Raw genomic sequence first — 18,217 nt, 5'->3', positions numbered from 1 at the left:
GTGGCATTGTTCTGTGGTTCTAGTGCAAGTGCAAGTGCTCTTTGCTTTCACCAGACAGCTAAGTTCTTGAGGACCACTGTCACATGGAAAGTCAAAATGAGGCTGGCACCTTACTGAGAAGTTTAAAATGTCTGCAAGTCACAGCACCTGTGAAAGTCAAGGACTACTTCACATATCAAGTATCAAAATCCCCTACCCCAAGTCCCCAGTCCCTGGAGAAGGACGTGGTGTTTGGTCCAGGAGAGGGGCAGCAAAAAAGAGGAAAACCTTCAGCAAGATGGGGTGACGCAGCGGCTGTAATGACAGACTCAAACATAAGAACAATTGGGCAGTGTCAACACAGGGCTCATTCTAACTCCTAGTAACTCTTCGTTCCCCAGAGTGGTTGCTGAGGCTGTATATCTTTACAGACAGCTTCATCTTCTTCCCATTGAATGGATGTGGGTTTGAACTTTGATCTTGTGGTTAGTGGTCCAACTATCAACCACTATGCCAGGGCACCTTTCTGTTGCTTACAGATGGATGCTATTGTAAGGAGACCACACTTCCTCCAGTGATGACAGCTGTCAGGGAAGCCTAAACCTCCGCATCAGCAAAAGCCATACCCAGCCCTTCCACAACATCAGTCTTTGTGGCTAGCCACAACAAAAGCAACATTTTAGAAAGAGTAAGTCTAATTTTCACCTTTCCATTCCTCGGGTCCCAGCCTTATCTGGGCCACAGCTTGGTGTTTCAAGCTGTTCTGTTTGCCCAGACCATACCTGTGGCTTGCATTTGTATAGCTCTTCACCATTTGCAAAGCACCTTCATATTTAGCCAGACACATTAGCCCCACAATATAGGGTAAGGAAGAGCAGAGCAATGATTCAGCACCTAAGCAAAAGACACAGATTTGGACATCAGAACCCGGAAGCCATCACACGGCCCTTATTTGCATAATTCAATGAAGAGAAGATGCTTTTTGTTCACTGTTCAAATGCAAAGATCCTGTGATTTTTTTAAAAAACGGACTCACGCTGTGTGTATATTTTTGCACACTCAAACGGAGACATTGGCTCTGTTCTAGCTCCCTTCCACTTTCCCTGCATCCTTCTTTTCCCTGTAGCTTTCTTTACTTTCTCCGGCTCCTTCCCCATGCCACACCTCCCCCAAGCTCAGAGAAGTGTTGGAAGTCCCAGAGGTTTGTCTTCCCATTTCCAGGAGGCCACAGAGAGCCCTTGTAGCATAGTTGGTTACTCTTGGGCTGCTAACCACAACAGTTCAAACCCACCCACCGCTCTGGGAAGAAAGATGAGGCTGCCTGCAAAAGTCCGACGTCATAGCAAAAAATGGGGCTTCAGAATGTTAGTGGAAAAATGAAATTAAGAGCTCATTAAAATTTCCATGGATGTTTTGAGAGCTTTGCTCTCTTGAAGTTAATCGTGACAGTTAAGAACACAGTTTTTAGTCATATAAAACATGGTGCAAATTTAAGTCCTTGCATTTTTTTCATCTGGATTGCCTTTTATTTAATCTCTCTGTACGTAAATTTCCTCCTGGATAAATACAGGGGTGATCATGCCAATGTCATAGGGATGTTGTGAGAAATCAATGGACAAATGCTGATAAAACACTTAACACAGCACCTTTTAGGAATGGCTTTATATACACTGACAACCCAAAAGCCTCTTTCTGGGCCAGAGCTCTTTGTAACTCTGGACTTGTATAGCGGCCTACTTGCTAAGTCCATCTGAGTGTCTAACAGGCAGGTCGCAATTGACATATTTGTATTTGAACTCCTGATCCCATCCTCGTCAGGGGCCCTTCAACCCTTGCAGTTCAGTCTTCCCCAAAGTGGAAAAACCACCCCCTGGGGGAGGGGGTCCTGGATGACCCAAGGTGGCTGCAAAAGCAGAGACCTAGACTTTATCCTGTATTATGGGCAAAACAAAAGTTTTCAATTGCCAGGGAGGGCACTGAGTAATTGTTTTCCTGAAAAGGGGGTGGTTGGCCAAGTAAGTTTGGGGACCCATGCTCCGGTTGCTCGGGTCAAATCTTTAAATCAGTCTTTGCTCCTCTCTTCTTCTGAAGAACCAGGTCAAACCCATCACAAAACCTTATTGGCTATGCCAGTGGCTCTCAACCGTCACACAGTTCCCCATGGTGTGGTGACCCCCCAACCATAAAATTATTTTCGTTGCTACTTCATCACTGTAATTTTGCTACTGTTATGAATTGTCATGTAAATATCTAATATGCAGGCTGTATTTTCATTTTACAAATTGAACATAATTAAAGCATAGTGATTAATCACAAAACATTATGGAAATATATATTGTGAAATATTTATTTCTAATTACAAATAAATTAAATTTGGTCTTGAAGCATGGTGTAGCATGGGTCACAGTGTTAAGATAACAACAGTAAACGACATTGCTACATTTTGCGACAGTATGTGCAAAAAGCCAATGTCCGTGCAAAGGTTGAGATAGCTTCTTTCTCACCAGATGAGCAGATCTGCATGTGGGCGGTCCCACCTGGAGATGATAGAGGAGGGTGTCTCCGTTCCTGAGACCATTGGAAAGACGTGTTTTCTGATGGTCTTAGGCGACCCCTGTGAAAGGGTCATTCGACCGCCAAAGGGGCTGCGACCCACAGATTGAGAACCACTGGGCTATGCCTTCCAAAATCTGACTACTTCTCACCATCTTGTGCTCCTGTGCTGGAGAGCCAGCACCAGCTCTCTGGGTTTCCGTAACTGTCACTGCTTCCGCCCTGTTTCACTAGGGTCTCTACCTAGCACCGCACCCCCCACTGATCATGCTTCTCCCACGCTGAAATCTCTCTTGTAGTCTGCATTTTGCTAAGGACGGTCAACGTTCTTGCAACGGTCTACAAGATCTTGTATGATCTGATCACTGTGACTTCTTGCATCTGCTCTCCGGCCACTCTTCCTGCCGTTCATTCCTCTCCCTCCACTCTGAACTCTTTGTCAGGCCTTGGGCACCTCAGGCCATTCCTGTTGTAGTGCTTTTCCCCAGCTCTCCCCGACTGTCTGCCCAACTCAGCAAGGCTCACTCGACCACTTCACTGGAAGAACTTGGCTCAACTCCTCTGAAAGATGTCACTCTTCAGCCTTAAGCCTCACCCCCTTCACCTGCTTTATCCAGTTCTGTCTTAACCATTAGTGACATACTACATCATTTATTTATATGTTGTGCATTGTTCACATACTATTTTTAGGTGTTAGGGTAAGCATTTATTTTGAAAATGAATGCCACCCAAGTATCTAATCTGGCACATAGTTAAGTGCTCATATAATATTTGTTGAGTGAAAGAATATTATATTGTTATTTCTGCTGACCTTCCAAACAGAGCTCAGGTAGGAGAGACTATTTCAGTGACCAATGACAAAGTCACAAAGCACAATTGTCGTTCAATGAAGCTATAAAATTGACTTAATAGATTATTGAACATATTTTATTTGACTTAGCATCGAATCAAAGACATAAAATTAAAGCAATTAATGTGTCAACCTGACCACTCCCCTCCTCCTGCATAATCACATTCACTTTAGCACCTACTGCCAAAGTGGATGGGTGGTGGGTGGGAAAGGGAGGCAACCGGCTATGAAAAGAGATGCTAAATCTGCTCAAATTGCTCTTGTACCATATGATGAAGAAAATGTTTCACTTACCAATTGTTCTTTCAAGCAATGTTTGCTTGTATTACATAACTAGATCTAGGTCCTCTTTCCCATCTTATGAAGTCAACGGGGAAGAAGTCATCTCTCCAAGCCATCCTCTGTTAATTGAATCTTAATTCTTTCATAGGTGCAGTAAATAATTACTATGAATTGAATTCACATATATCAAAGAGTACCTCCAGCCACAACGCTTTGACATGTTTGCTTTAGTATTAAAATGTATGTGTGGAAATGCATCAATGTGTGAAAAACATTGAATTGTGTCCCCCCAAAATACATGTTGCACATCCTAACCTAAAGATGTCACTCTTCAGCCTTAAGCCTCACCCCCTTTTGTAGCCCCATTTGTAGCCCCTGGTGGGAGCCCCACTCAGGAATGAGTCTGTCTATATGTTAATGAGGCAGAAATAGTGTTTGAGGGCCTTGAGTCAGTCTTTCTTGAGATACAAAAGAGGTTACGCCGGTGAGCTGAGTAGAAGTGGGGACAGAACGGGGCATACCCACATGAACATTGCCCAGGACCAGAGGCTCAGAAGAGACCAGGGCTTTCCTCCAGAGCCAACAGAAAGAAAGTCTTCCCGGACACCCAGCACCCTGAATTCAGGCTTCGAGCCTCGGCAACTGTGAGAAAATAATTCTCTGCTTGTGAAAGCCGCCCATTTATGGTATTTTTGCTTTAGCAGCCCTCTGTGACTAGGCCGTCCTTCATGTGCATGCATACTGACCAGCAGTTTGTTGACTCCTGTCAGTTTCCGTGTCTGTCAAGATTAAGAGGAAAATGTCCTTTGTAGTTTATGACCAAGTTTTACAGTTCCTGCCTAGGGGTTAGGATTGTTATAGCTGTAAATTTTAAAAGGGTACATTGCATCTAAGGATGGATCAGTGTTTAAAGGCATGACTGCCAAACGCTGTTGGCTTGATGGTTAGAACCCACGTCAGGAGAAAAGACTGTCAAGCCGCTCCTGTAAAGACTGCAGCCTCGTAAACCCTGGGGGCAGTTCAACTCCATCATACAGGTTTGCTATTAGTTGAAATCATCTCAATGACACAAACACACTCCATCGGGATCCATGTCCAGCTTTCCTCATAATACAAAAATATCTAGGGGAAATATACATCTTCTTTACCCACTTCTCTGTTAAAGGGAATCGGTTTCAAGGCTTCAAATGACCATTGGGAAATGGAATGCTATTTACTTTTCTTACTCTAATTTAACAAACCAACAAAACCATCCATCAATGACAAACCAAGGTCGAGAGAAACCTCAATTGAAAAGAAATCAGAAAATATTAAAATTGAAACCACTTTAAAATGGGTGTAAAGGGAGAGCGGGTGATAAAGTGTTACATTGTAACCTACCTACCTACCTCTGCCATATGTGGCTCTACCATTCTCTCTGTTTGATAACAAGTCTGCTCACATCCCTGAACTATGGTCACAGGGGACTCAGTCCACTGTCATCCTTAGTCTTCTGCAAATCAGATGTTCATAATCAAAGCTCTGATACTATTCCCTCCCTCCAATGTGGATTTTATTCTTTACCATTCTTGGATCACACAGGTTGGTGTGGCTTTTCCAATGTGGACTTAGTTGACACTTCACTTAGATGACTGCTTCTTTGAAGACAAGACTTAAACGCCCCAGAAGCTATTTCTGAAAGCTGGGCACCATCTGGTTTCTTTAACACACTTTGCTATACATTGATATCCTCACTGATTTCTTCATTAGGGCTAGGATGAAGTAGGGCCATGTCATAAGAACTAATTGGTCTTAGATTAGGGCTATAATTAAAGGCAAGCCCACAATCCATCCACAATCTATGGTTTACACATGACTCTGGTTCACCTTAGAGATATAATAATCTATGTCTATAATTTTATCATAGAAAACCTTATAACTCAACTGCCTGGGGCCTAAGGTAATTCTATTGATAGGGCCATAATTTAACCAATGGATAGAATTTAAAACACAGCTGACAGAAGGAGATGATACATGTCTAGGATGGCTTTTCCGACTGAAATACTTGACTTGTTGATTTGTACAGATTAAACTTTTAAGTGAATCTGGACTGTACACTATTTACACCAACACTGGGAGTTGGTGATAGGGCACATTTCAATAACACACATCCCCAAAGCCAGAATCATACCTACAGACTAGCACATGTCATAAGAAAGATTGAGAGCATTCAAATAGTAAATGTATGGTAGTCCCAGACCCCTAGTCCACCGTTCTCCAATATCTTATTGCATCTCAGAACAAATATGTACTGAGCATCGATCATGCTATACATCCTAATTCTGGGATATTTTAACTAATCCCACTCATGGCAACCCCATTGCTCTGTAGGGGTCCCTTGGCCTTAGTCTTTACAGAAGTAGATGGCCAGGCCTTTTTTTCCCATGAGCATTGGGTGAATTTGAGCTACCAACCCTTACAGTTAGTAGTCCAGTGCTTAACCATTTGTGCCACTACTTCCATTGTAATGAATGCTAACTTTATATTTTAAACAATAAATAAGAATATAAATAAAATCAATGGGATTGCGTGTATCAAGAAATGCCAGTCATGGTAATAAGCACCAGCTATTTACACTTTTAAGATTGGCTAGGTCTTTAAAGATTGTTTAAGTATAGATCCCTCATTTAAAGATAAGTGAATCAAAGCCTAGAAAGGTTCGCTGATGTGCCCCTGATCTTATGGATAAATACATTAGAATCAGTCCCTCTGGCTCTTGTATTTTTCATATAAAATTCACCTCCAGGGGCTTCCATGGAATTAAATTATTATTTGTGCATATAAAGAGAAACCAAATCAGCAATTTGCCATTTCACCACAAGATAATAGTAAATACAATGTTTAGATGTTCAAATTTTTAATAACGCTTAGGCCAAGAAGACTATGAAATTTTAATCACTCTACAAAACATTTTTTTTATTAAAGCTATTTTCTAAATGCTTTATAAATGTTGTTTAAATAATGACATGCTAAGCAGCCAAGTTAAACATTTATGAAAAAGAACTTCTCATTTCCTCATATTATTAGTTAGTTTCTTAGCTTCCTGTCATTTGTTTACATTATTTATATTATCTGGATAATGTCCTCATTATTCCCCCCTTATGCATGGCATACAGCTTATCAAGCTGACTTGCATTAACCATGGCACAGAAGTAGGACAGATTCTCAGGGAGCCCAGCACAGAGGTTCCTGGTCAGTTATGTGGACAGCCATTTGGATTGTACCAACTGAATACAGGAAAGGCATTTGAAAGAAAGGTTCAAGTGTGCTATATATAAAAAGAGAGAGGCAAGAAAAGTGGGGGTGGGGGTACACATTGGCATTTTTCAAAGAGAGAATGAAGGAGGATGCTTGCCAAGACCTTTAGATTGATAAAACAACTTTGGCTCCACATAACAATTAGTCACACTTTTGTCTAAGATGGTTATCATTGCTGAAACGCCTCTAAATTGTGAACTTGCACCACTTAACTAAGTGATGAAAGCCTTGCTTCTCAGTTCTAAGAGAGCACAAAGAGATCTCTGGATTAATCTGGCTGTCCCATCCATCTTATAGGTAGTCAAGGTAAGTCAATTCTGGCTGCCATTCTCCTCTGGGGCTAAAGTGTAGAGGAGACCTGTGATATCAGGAAACAAAATAGATCTCAGTCTTCCAAAAAGGATGAGCATGGTGGAGCTAGCCTAGATATTAGCTTGAAATCTCCCCGAAAAAGCCATTATGATATGTTAACCAAAGGAAGTCTCTTTCTGATTAGAAAAGTACTCAATCTTTTCACAGGTGTCCAACATTGGTTTGTGTTTGAAAACACCCTAAATCAACCAGGATAACTAGCTCTCTTCCTTTTGCCATTCCCTTCAGACATTTTTAGATGTGCCTAAATCTTTTCTTTCCCAGAACACTTTCACACACATTAGTGCACAAATACTAAAAACCTTTCTGTTTCAGCACTTTCTATGTGTCAGATTACTTTCTGTATGCTGGGAATATAAATATGAATGACTGTAAGGGCATATAGGAAAATGCCTACCAGAGGAGCTACACTTCTTCACCTCTTCTAACTAAGTTTGTGGTGCATAGACATGAGTGAATGACTGCATGAGGCAGGGTGAATTCTTTGAAACTCAATGTCAGTGACCTTTATTACTCAGTGAGAACACAATTAGAAACACTTGCTACTAATCCTGTGAAGACACTCTTCTGTTACAAGATGTCCTTTTCACTCTTTGGAGTCTCTCAAGAAATTCTCAAGTTCTCGTCCAGTGTTTAAAATGAGGTGTGGCACATATCTAACTTCATTTTGTTTAGCATTTGTACTGTCTTCAACAAATAAGCATCTGTTCACATGCACATAACACAATAAAGCCTGAACAGAACAAATATCTATAAAGAGAGTTTTAGAAAAACGTATGACTCAATTCTTGTCCTTTGTTACCTCACATTAGGAGGAACCATGAAATCAACATTTCCTAAAGACCCACAAATGTGTCATTCTTTGGATGGATTGGGGTTATTGGTTAAGACACACATCCTTCACCCGAGCATGGAGTTCGTTCTGAAACAATATTGCTTAGTACTGTATTGTAAGAGTGTAGTTGAAGGAATACTTAAATATTTCATTCATATTCACCATGTCCCATCCACTTTATGTGGCAACTGTGTAGTCTCTGAGTAGACTATATATAAATTGATTTACTCGAAACACTCGAGACCAAACTCAGTGTCAGAGAGTCCATCTGACTCATAGTGACTGTCTGACAGAGTAGAACTGCCCCCGTGGCTCTCAGAAGCTGTACATCTTTTCCAAAGCAGAAGAATAAACAATGACTATGTGGGGTGGGGGTGGGGGAAGGGATGAGAGAGAAAAAAAGGGCAGGTGACAGCTTCCTTGTTTAATTGTTTATCAACTGTTGTTAAGAGACAAACAAAATTCTCTCTACGCCCAAATTATGTAATTTATCCGGAGTGTAGAGTCGCCTCTGTTGAGCAGTGCTGATAACGGCACTAATAGTTTAATTACAACTTACTGCTCAAGGAGATAAACAAGGCTGTTTGCTTTTAAACTAGGGGTTACAATTACTTTTAAACGCGGGGGAAAGACACATCTGCGTGGAGATCTTACTTTGTCAGGAAAGCAACCAGAAACCAGCTGGAAAATAAACAAAGCCCCAGGAGTGAGCAGCCGGTGGCGCAAAATTAGAGCAAGAGCGCCCAATTTGAGCAGTGGAGCGGTAGGCGTGACACGTAGTAAACAGGCGGCAAATGGAGGTGGGCAGGGATAGAAAAGTTTTCTGTGGCCAGATCTTGTGCATTTTCCCTGAGATTCCACCACATACAGCAACTGCGCCTCTCCTCCCTCAGCCGTCCAGTTTATAAGCACCTCTCTGTGTACCCCAGTCCTTGGCTTCAGCACCACCGAGGGAGGACAGCTCCTCTACCGCAGTACCACGCCTGCAGGGACCAGCCTTCCCTCCTCCTTTCCAGCACCCTCCACATCATCCCTTTTTTTCTCTTTGGGTATCTTTCTTACCAGTTTGCGGTTAGGTGTACTTCCAGAAGGGACTGAAGAAAGTCATGCTTACTTATTTCCAGATGAAAAGGAATGCACTCCTACGTCGGCCCATCTTTAAGTGGGCCTCTAGAGCCATTTAACCAAAAGTAAAAGATTGTAAGTCACTGGGTTTAATTTCAATGGCAAATAGCTCAGCCTTACTTCCTAATAGCTGGACCTTGTACCACCTTTGAAGTGCTTTATTCTACTGTCAAGGACTAACAGAAGGCACCCAACTCTTACTTACTCTTTCTGCCCCCGATGCTTGGTGGTAATATACACACAACTGGAAAATACTCAAGCTCAGTAGCAAAGGAGTCAAGGGAATAAATCCTGAAACCACTGGATGGGGAGAACAATCTTCATCCTAAATCAAACTCTTCCCAGCCCTTTAGAAGACCTCTCACAACCATATGGTGAACCCTGAGCGTAAAAAGAGAAGCTTCACAGCTCCAACGGGGGCAGCACAGAATACTACAGCGTACCACACAAAGTGCCAAGGCCTTCCCAAGGAAGTCCCCCTCCCCGAGGTCCCAAAGCCAGAGGTAAACCTTCAGGAGAGGTAGGGTCTGTAGGATCTGAACTCCCAAATCATCAAGATGAGAAAAACCATACAATTGTGGTAGATTCTGGGGCCATTCCCTCACCATCAAGATACTGGCTTGCTTAGTCAATACATCTTTTTCTCTGTGCATAGTTTTCCATTTTTTCCAAATTCCTCCATGGGCCATCAAACACCCATCATTTGAGGTTTCGCACACACATACACATTGTCTTTTGATTCTGTTTGATCTCAAGAGTTGCTTACCGAAAGAAAAAGCCACCATTGCCTTGTACACTTATTTTGAAAGCAGGCCTTCCTTCAAGGAAATGCCCTTGCTCCCTTTGCATGAGAGTTCCTAGAATATGATGGACGTCTGAAAAAAAGACGGAGTGCAAGCCACCGTTGAAGCTTAATAGCTCTGGGAGAAAGTAGCCATGTGAAGCTATTGGGGAGCAACTTCCTCTCCAGGGAAGTGGATGGGGTGGGCGTGGACATGAAGGTTGCTGTGAGTCGGGAGCAGCCAGGGCATACTCTCAGTGCTTCCATCAGGTCACTCTGAGCTTGAGCAGACTCAAGGGGAGTGATTTTGACTTTGACCCCATCTGTTTTTACATTGCCCTTTTGCTCCTTTTATCCCTCTCTTTCCCCTTCCCTCCCTCCGTCCCACCTACCCTCTTTCGCCTCAGTTATTATTTTCTCTTCAATCCACTGGAGTCCCTTGGAGGACCAGCTTCGGGGACACCACCAAATCATATGCCATGTGTCTGGCAGCCCATGCTATTATTATGAGAGGGTGGCTTTCCAGCTGCTTGGTGCAAGATAAACGTTCTGGTCCCAAGGAGTCAATCCTGGCCCCTCTCTTCACGCCAACACCACAGCAGGACCACCAACCTGTCACAATCACCAGTGTCTGCATGTCACCAACAAGTTCCACCCTGTAGTAGCCCAGCCAGCAAACCACCGAAGGATCCTCGCCGCCAGCCTCTCCTGCACCAGCCTGGCGTAGCCCCAGCCTGACCCCTCTGGGGCCTTCCCTGAGGATCATCGCGACCATGGACAACACTCTCTTCTCTCCAGGAAGGGGAAAGGCCACGCGTGTGACTCCTGGGCGGATGTGGGGCTCCACGCACTACCCTCCCCCACCTCTGCGTCTCTCTCTTACACACAGTCACACACACCCTTCTGATACCGGCGACACAAAGGGAGCCAGTGGGAGCGCCCCTGCGCCCAGCTGGGTGGGGACAGGGGGGCGGGAAGGGGAACCCCAGGAGGTCCACGGGGTGAGCCGGTCTGGGAGGAGGGGAGTAAGCTGGGTGGAGACAGAGGGGGAGGCGGACAGCATGTCCTTACCTGCTCCCAGGTTGAAGGAGATCCTGGCCTCCGCGAGGTACGGCGTGTCGCTCTTGGAGCGTACTCTTCGGATGGGCCGCCGGTCTATATCATCCTCCGAAGATGCCGCCATTAATGTGGGAGGCAGGAGCAGGGTCGCCCGGCGAGCTGAGAGAGGGAGAAAGCGAGGCAGCCAGAGAGGGAGAGAGGAGGAACGGAACAGGGGGGAGGAGGGGAGAGGAAGAGGCTCACACACCAGGAAAGGGGGAGGGGAGAGGGAGTTGGGAGAGGAAGGGAAAAGGGACAGGGAGGGAGGGGAAAGAGAGGAAAAAAGGGGGAAAAAGAGGGAGAGAGAGAAAGAAAGAGCGCAAAGGAGAGAAAAGGGTGAAGGGAGAGAAAGAAAACCCGTTAAGGATTTGTGGACTGGAGCAGAGATCAGGGCTATCCCTGGCTTGCACCCGGGACTTCCCCTAACTCCTCTCCCAGCCCAGGGCCAGGGGGTCAGAGCTTCTGGCTGACTCCCCGCCGGCCGGCCTGCTAGCAGCCCTAGTTTTGAGCTCTCCGCAGATAGGCCAATGCAAAAAATGCCCAGTCAGCACTGAGCCCTCTCCCGCCAAACGCACTGACTCTGCTCTTCAAGTGCACACCAAGGGCTCTTCAACCCACAAGATTCTAGACCAGGGAAATACCCCAGCTTGGGGTTTCCCTGCAGAGTTATTATACCCAGGGGAAATCCCGGGCTAGGCGGTCTTGGAGGGGACCTTGGAAGGGCGCTCTGCTGCCCTCTCCTTTCTTAGCCTGGAGATCAAACCGATAGAACCAGATCTGAGACTTGCACCCTAGAGGTGGGTGCAGGGTAGAGGAAGAGATTGCGTGGCTGCAGGAGAGTTGACAATTTGAACTTGTACACTAGGTATATGCGGATGGCTGAGTCCCCCCTCTCATAATCATTCACCTCTAGGATGTCTTTATCTCTACGTCAATACCCATTCATTAGCCTCCAATGGTCTCTATTATGGTTACTATTATACAAAAAAGAAAAAAAGTCTTTGGATTAAACTCCTAGTGTCCACAACCCTGCCTGATCATTTCCTCTTTCCAGGGAAAAGGGAAGATCAAAGGAACGCTACATTTTCTTTGAACACTTGCACGGTGACCCCCAACCCTCCCATCCAATCGGACTGATGACCTAGGAAGCTACCCGGGAGGGAAGCAGAAGGGTTTGATGATTTTATTGATGGGCTGCCCTCTCTCATGTTTGCCTTTTCCACAGCTTCGATCCCTCGCTCTCAGCGTGGTCTGATGTTGCCACGATTCTAGCTCATAAAAGTCCACCTGGAGTACACAGAGCAATCTCACCTGGGTTTGCTCCATGCCTCAAAGCCGAGTTCAGTCTCAGAGGAGGGAGTCTGCCCCTGTGCCGTCAGGCGTCCCCCTGTACTTCAGCTTCTGATCCTAACTTGCTTCTTGCACAGGCCCGTCCTGGAATCTTCACTCTGCTCTGGTCTCTCTCTTCACACAGGCATAGTAGCTGCTCATCTTAAGAGAAACATGCCTGCCTGTGGCCTTGCTGCCTGCTGCAGCTCTGCCACATCGTTTCCTTCTCTTTCTGTTTAACTCCTGGCCCAACAGGCCCCCCCTTTTCCATTACCAATCGCCTCTTTCTATACCCACCACTGGTTTCTATCCCTGCCGCTCACCCAAAGTGGTTGTAGTGGTTAAATGGTGAACTTCAAAATGGTTACAGGCCGTTCTTTCTTGGCCCTGTTGAAATACTCAGTCATCTGTTTTTCTCATTTTTGCTCTACTACTAACCTATTGGTTGGTAAAGTAAAAACTTCGGGCTCTGCTTCCCTAAAGCCTACAGGCAAAATGATCCCACCACACAGACCCTGTGGTCCAGTCCTGTGCGGTAACACGGGCAGTCGCCGTGAGTTGGAACGGACCCCATAGAATAGACTCAGTGGCAATGGTTGGGCCCTTTTGCTCTCCTACCTGCCCCCTAGCCTCTTCACTTGTGATTATTAGACCCCTCTCTGCATGGTAATTTGGTCCTCCCTATCTCAGCATTCAGGGAACCCTGGTGGCATTGTGGGTGAGGCATCTGGCTGCTAACTCCAGGTTGACAGTTCGCTGCTATGTGGCAGAAAGATGAGCCTTTCCTGTTGACCATCTCAGAAAGACTGCTGGCAGAGTTTTGTTTTGATTTTTATTTTGCTATTCAAGGTCCTCCAAAACCTGACTTCCCTTTGTCTCCCCAAACGTAGCTCCCTTATTGACCTTTAGTCTTCTTAGTCTTGTCCCAACAAGTCTGCCTCATGTCTGCAACTGCATCCTTGCTCAAGTGCCACACTATCATTTCTTCCCTATAAATGTTCCATGATCGTTCTCAGCAGTCTGAGTTAACTGGCTCACTAGTCTATGGCAGGAACCCAGTCAAACTCACTGCCCTGGAATCAATTCTGACGCATAGCAAGCCTAAAGGACAGGGTAGAACTGGCCCCGTGGGCTTCTGAGACGGCGACTCTTTTGGTAGCTGAAAGCCTCGTCTTTCTCCCTTGGCGTGGCTAATGGTTTTGGGGCTGCCGATCATCTGCTTCACAGCCCAGCGCTCAACTCACTCTGCCACCAGAGCACCCTGGCATGAACTTCATACACAGTAAATGCTTCAATCGATTAAAAAAAAAAAAAAGGATGTAAGGAAGAAAAGGAGAGGGGAGAGGAGGAAAAGGGAATCAATGAGGGTTCCATACTAATAGGTAGTTAAGTGGAGCACCAAATTTGTACATATTATTTAAAATCCTTTAAGCAGTATATTGAGTTACCAATAGTAATGGACATAGATATGTACATATGTGTCTCTGTGTATATCTATCTATCTATCTATCTATCTATCTATCTATCTATCTATCTAATCTCCATTGTTATCAATTCATGTCTGACTTAGAGCAGTAAGGGTCTGAGGCTGTAAATCGTTTTGGAAGCAGAAGCCTCTTCTTTCTCCTTGGAGTGGCTGGTGGGTTTGAACACCTAATCTGGTGGTTAAGAGCTTGATGCTTACCTCACAGTGCCACCAGTCCCCCCTCTCCCCATCTCTCTCTCTCACTATTGACTAATTGCATTATAAGTTAAGGTTTCTTATTGATCTCATTTTCATGTTCCATTTATCTTTTGAAAATGCAAATTAAAAATGGATGCTGCTATTTCAAGGGCGACAGCAGGGTTATTTGGCTCATCCCCTGGACCATGAAGGTGAAGGCTTTTGGGATGACTAACTGACCTGTAAACCAGTATCAGGACTATGCCTCAGGGGCTTAGGGTCAGGCTCTTAAGGAAGTGCGAAAGAAAGGAAAGGAAAGGAAATGATTCTGCACATTGTATAAACCGTGTCTCCCTCTGAAATGCTGCAGAGCTACTGGATTGTTGAAATTGTTTAGAATTCTTTTTTCCCTTCTACTTTACTTCATCAGTCATGTCTCCAGAAAAAAAGGATAGAGTCATTTGAAGAAATACCTGGTATTAATTTTCCCTATGTCCCTTTGATTTTAAATATTAATACTTCTTGATGGAAACAAGCACATCCTTGGATTTCTGTTTCGTATTCCGTTTCTTATTCTAATCCTTTTAGAGGATTAGGATCTTTCTATCTCCTTAAGCTTACCTTTCTTTATAGGGGTTTAAATGCCATGCCATATTATTTCATTGAGACTGCTTTAATACTAAAATGGTACGCGATAGAGATACCCTTGTCCAAAGTGTCATAAAAATACCACATTCATGTTTATGTTCTCGGCTTCTTTCACATTTCCTTTTTTATAGGAATCTGTTTTTTGCCTCCTAAACAACTTATTTTCTTCGTCATTGCCTCCCCTCCATCCTCTTTGATTTGTGCTTCATTTTCCCCCACATCCTTAATTGGTTCTTTTTCACAATTCCATCATAGACTCAACCCCAATTCTCTCATCCTGACCTAGTGCCCTGGTGGTGGGAATCAGGGCGATGCTTCTGCTTTCAGCACTACCACAAGGTGACATTGGAAAATCACCCTACTAGTACGGCCCGGTCATCTCAGATATAAAACTCAAGGCATCGCATGACCATAAAGGCCTTACCTAACTTCAAACTCTATAGTTATTTGCATTTACTCTTGTTTCTCTACATCTTTCCATAAATACTCAGGACATATTTTATCTCATAATCGAAGAAAATAATTGTTCCTTTGATTCATAACCAGTAATATTTAGGAAACTGAGTGGTATCCATCCTCCCAGCTGATTGCATGTGATTGTATATCCTTGGGATCCTATTCACTTCTATTAGAGTTTCCTTTATGTAAAACACCCATGTGATTGTTTGTGGGGATGCATGTCTGGTTGTGGCTTTATGGCCCGAAGGATTTAATTTAACTGTGATCCAAGCAACTTCCAAATATAATATTTTTCCCTTGGCATGCCTCTTCTCAACATGACTTCTGACTTATAAAGAATATAAGTTATGACTATTCGGCCCTAATACCTCAATCTCCACACAGGGAAAACCCAACAAACACCTAAAAGTGAGGCGCCCTCTCTCAGGTCTGACTCAGGGGTGTTGGTAATCCATTTTCAAACAAACTCTGGCTGAGGGCTTTTTACATTACTGGTCAACTGTTAGAAAGAACTCAATGGAGACTGAATCTGTGTTGAGACTAAAAATGTATTTAGGTTTGTATTGTAGCCTTCCACAAACCTAGTTCTCATAATTCAGACTTCAATGTATTCTTTCTTCCGATGATGGCTGTGGTTAAAAGTTCCTGGAAATCACTTAAGGTGCTGTGCTTTCTTCTGAACAGACTAGCTGACACCTTCCTGGGGTGGATACTTGTTTTAAGACAAGCCTTTGTGCCCCAGAGGCAGTTCTTTTTCATAGCCAGGCACCATCTGAATCCTTCACTGTATTTTCCCATTGTACTCAGATCTTCAGTGAATGAAGATGGCCTTTTTAATACATTATTTTGAGTCACTTGGTTAATCCATATATGGAACAAAATAAGCCTTGATACCTACTTCACGTCATACTCAAAAATAAATTCCAAATGGACCTACATTTGAAAGGTAAAACTAATGGCTTCCAGAAAACAATTTTCCCCCCCATAGGATAAATTTAATGACCACAAGGAAGGCAATGCTTTTTTAAATCAGATATTAAAAAGCACTAACCATCAAATAATAGATTGCTATATTTACTCCCATTAAGATTAAAATGTCTACTCATTAAAATAAACCATTAAAATACAACATATCATCTATTGTATAATCACAGTCAACCAGTTCTTTTTGGTTGTGTGACTCTGCGTGCTCCTTCAGTGTTATTTTGACGCTTCCTGCATTCTTCATTTTATTGTCATGGATCTTAAAACTCCTCCAGTCTCTGCCCACTTCTTTTTTTTTTTTTTTCTGTTGTTATTGTTTTGTTTTGTTTTTAACATTTTATTAGGGGCGCATACAACTGTTATCCCAATCCATACACACATCAATTGTGTAAAGCGCATTTGTACATCGTTTCTCAAAACATTTTCTCTCCATTTAAACCCCCGACATTAGGTCCTCATTTTTCCCCTCCCTCCCCGCTCCCCCCTCCCGCATGAGCCCTTGATAGTTTATAAATGGGTATTTTGTCATATCTTGCCCTGTCTGACTTCTCCCTTCATCCACTATTCGGTTGTCTGTTCCCCAGGGAGGAGGTCACACACAGTTCCATGTAATCGGTTCCCTCTTGTCTACCCATTCTCCCTTTACCCTCCCTGTTTTGCCACTCACACCACTGGTCCTATAGGGCTCATCCGTCCTGGATTCCCTGTATTTTCAGTTCCCATCTGTACCAGTGTACCTCCTCTGGTCCAGCCAGTCTTGCAAGATAGAATTCGAGTCATGGTAGTGGGAGCGGGGAGGAAACCTTTAGGAACTAGAGGAAGGTTGTATTTCTCATCATTGTTACATCGCACCCTGACTGGCTCATCTCCTCCCTGAGACCCCTCTGCAAGGGGATCTCCAGTCTCTGCCCACTTCTTAATGTCACAACCACTTCCACACTTATTTGCTAGACCAACCCCACACTCTCCCGTGTTGCACAGAGCTACTCTACCCAACATGTGACAAGGGTGTATCGTTAAGAAGCAGAACTTTTTATGTTCTCCAACTTTGGGAATCTAGATGTCCCCACTCAGAAGGCTGTCTCCAGGGGAAGGCTTTCTTTCTCTCCAGGAAGGGCCGCATTTCTTTTCAGCTTCTTTTCCGTAGCTCCCTGATGAATTTCCTGTGGCATGTCATCTTCTCCTGTGCTTTCTCCTCTGAACCTAATTGCCTCTTTTTATATCTCAGAATTGGTTTAAGACATGCCATACACTGATATACTATCATTAACTTCACAAAGAAAACCTTCCTCCCAAATGGGAATTGCATCTATAGGTATAAGGATTGAGATTTATAACATGTATTTGTGGGAACACAACTCAATCCATAACAAGAAGATATTTAGGTATATTAAAAATAATTTTCCCAGTTCTTGCCTTGCTTGCTTTACTCTCTGATTAGTGTTATTTATTTTGTTTTGTGTTTCGAGTACATGTAATTTATTTCTTCTAAATTATTGACCATATGAGCATAAAAGCGTGTGCTTACAGGAGTGAGCGAGTAGAGACACCACTAGGGAGCACCTCGCTCTTATAAAAACTATGCTCGTCCCTGGGTGGGTTCGAACCACCAACCTTTTGGTTAACAGCTGAACACACTAACCGATTGCACCAATATTTTGAGAATGATGAGGGCAATGAACGTACAAATGTGCTTGACACAGTTGATATATATATGGATTAGGATGAGTTGTATGAGCCCCTAATAATATAATTTTTTAACGTGTGTGCTGTCCCTTTTCATCTACTTCATGGAGTCAGCTCTGCAGCCCCAGCCTCAGTCTCTTTCTTGATATTGGTCATCTCTGTCTTCCTTCTTCTCTTTGTCAGTCTTACTAGAGGTTCATCTTTTTTTCTTAATTTGAAACCTAGGTTTTTATTTCATTGATTATTTTCCCCATTGGCTCATGGATTCCCGCCCCC

At 43.7% G+C, this 18,217-nt stretch overlaps 1 protein-coding gene across 1 annotated transcript in view; it reads right to left on the bottom strand.

The window, feature by feature from the left end:
- The window catches only part of PHACTR1 (phosphatase and actin regulator 1), a 609,657-nt gene that overhangs the window by 563,204 nt on the left and 28,236 nt on the right, over positions 1–18,217 (bottom strand). Inside the window, exon 3 of the mRNA XM_045298679.1 lies at positions 11,146–11,292. Within this exon, the coding sequence (XP_045154614.1) occupies positions 11,146–11,292 (147 nt within the window). The remainder of the gene's footprint in view (positions 1–11,145; positions 11,293–18,217) is intronic.

Source organism: Echinops telfairi, unplaced genomic scaffold (genome assembly GCF_000313985.2).
Source record: "Echinops telfairi isolate 266 unplaced genomic scaffold, ASM31398v2 ScPeMD7_7439;HRSCAF=8477, whole genome shotgun sequence".
Taxonomy (NCBI): domain Eukaryota; kingdom Metazoa; phylum Chordata; class Mammalia; order Afrosoricida; family Tenrecidae; genus Echinops; species Echinops telfairi.
This window is presented reverse-complemented; position numbering and strand designations above follow the sequence as displayed.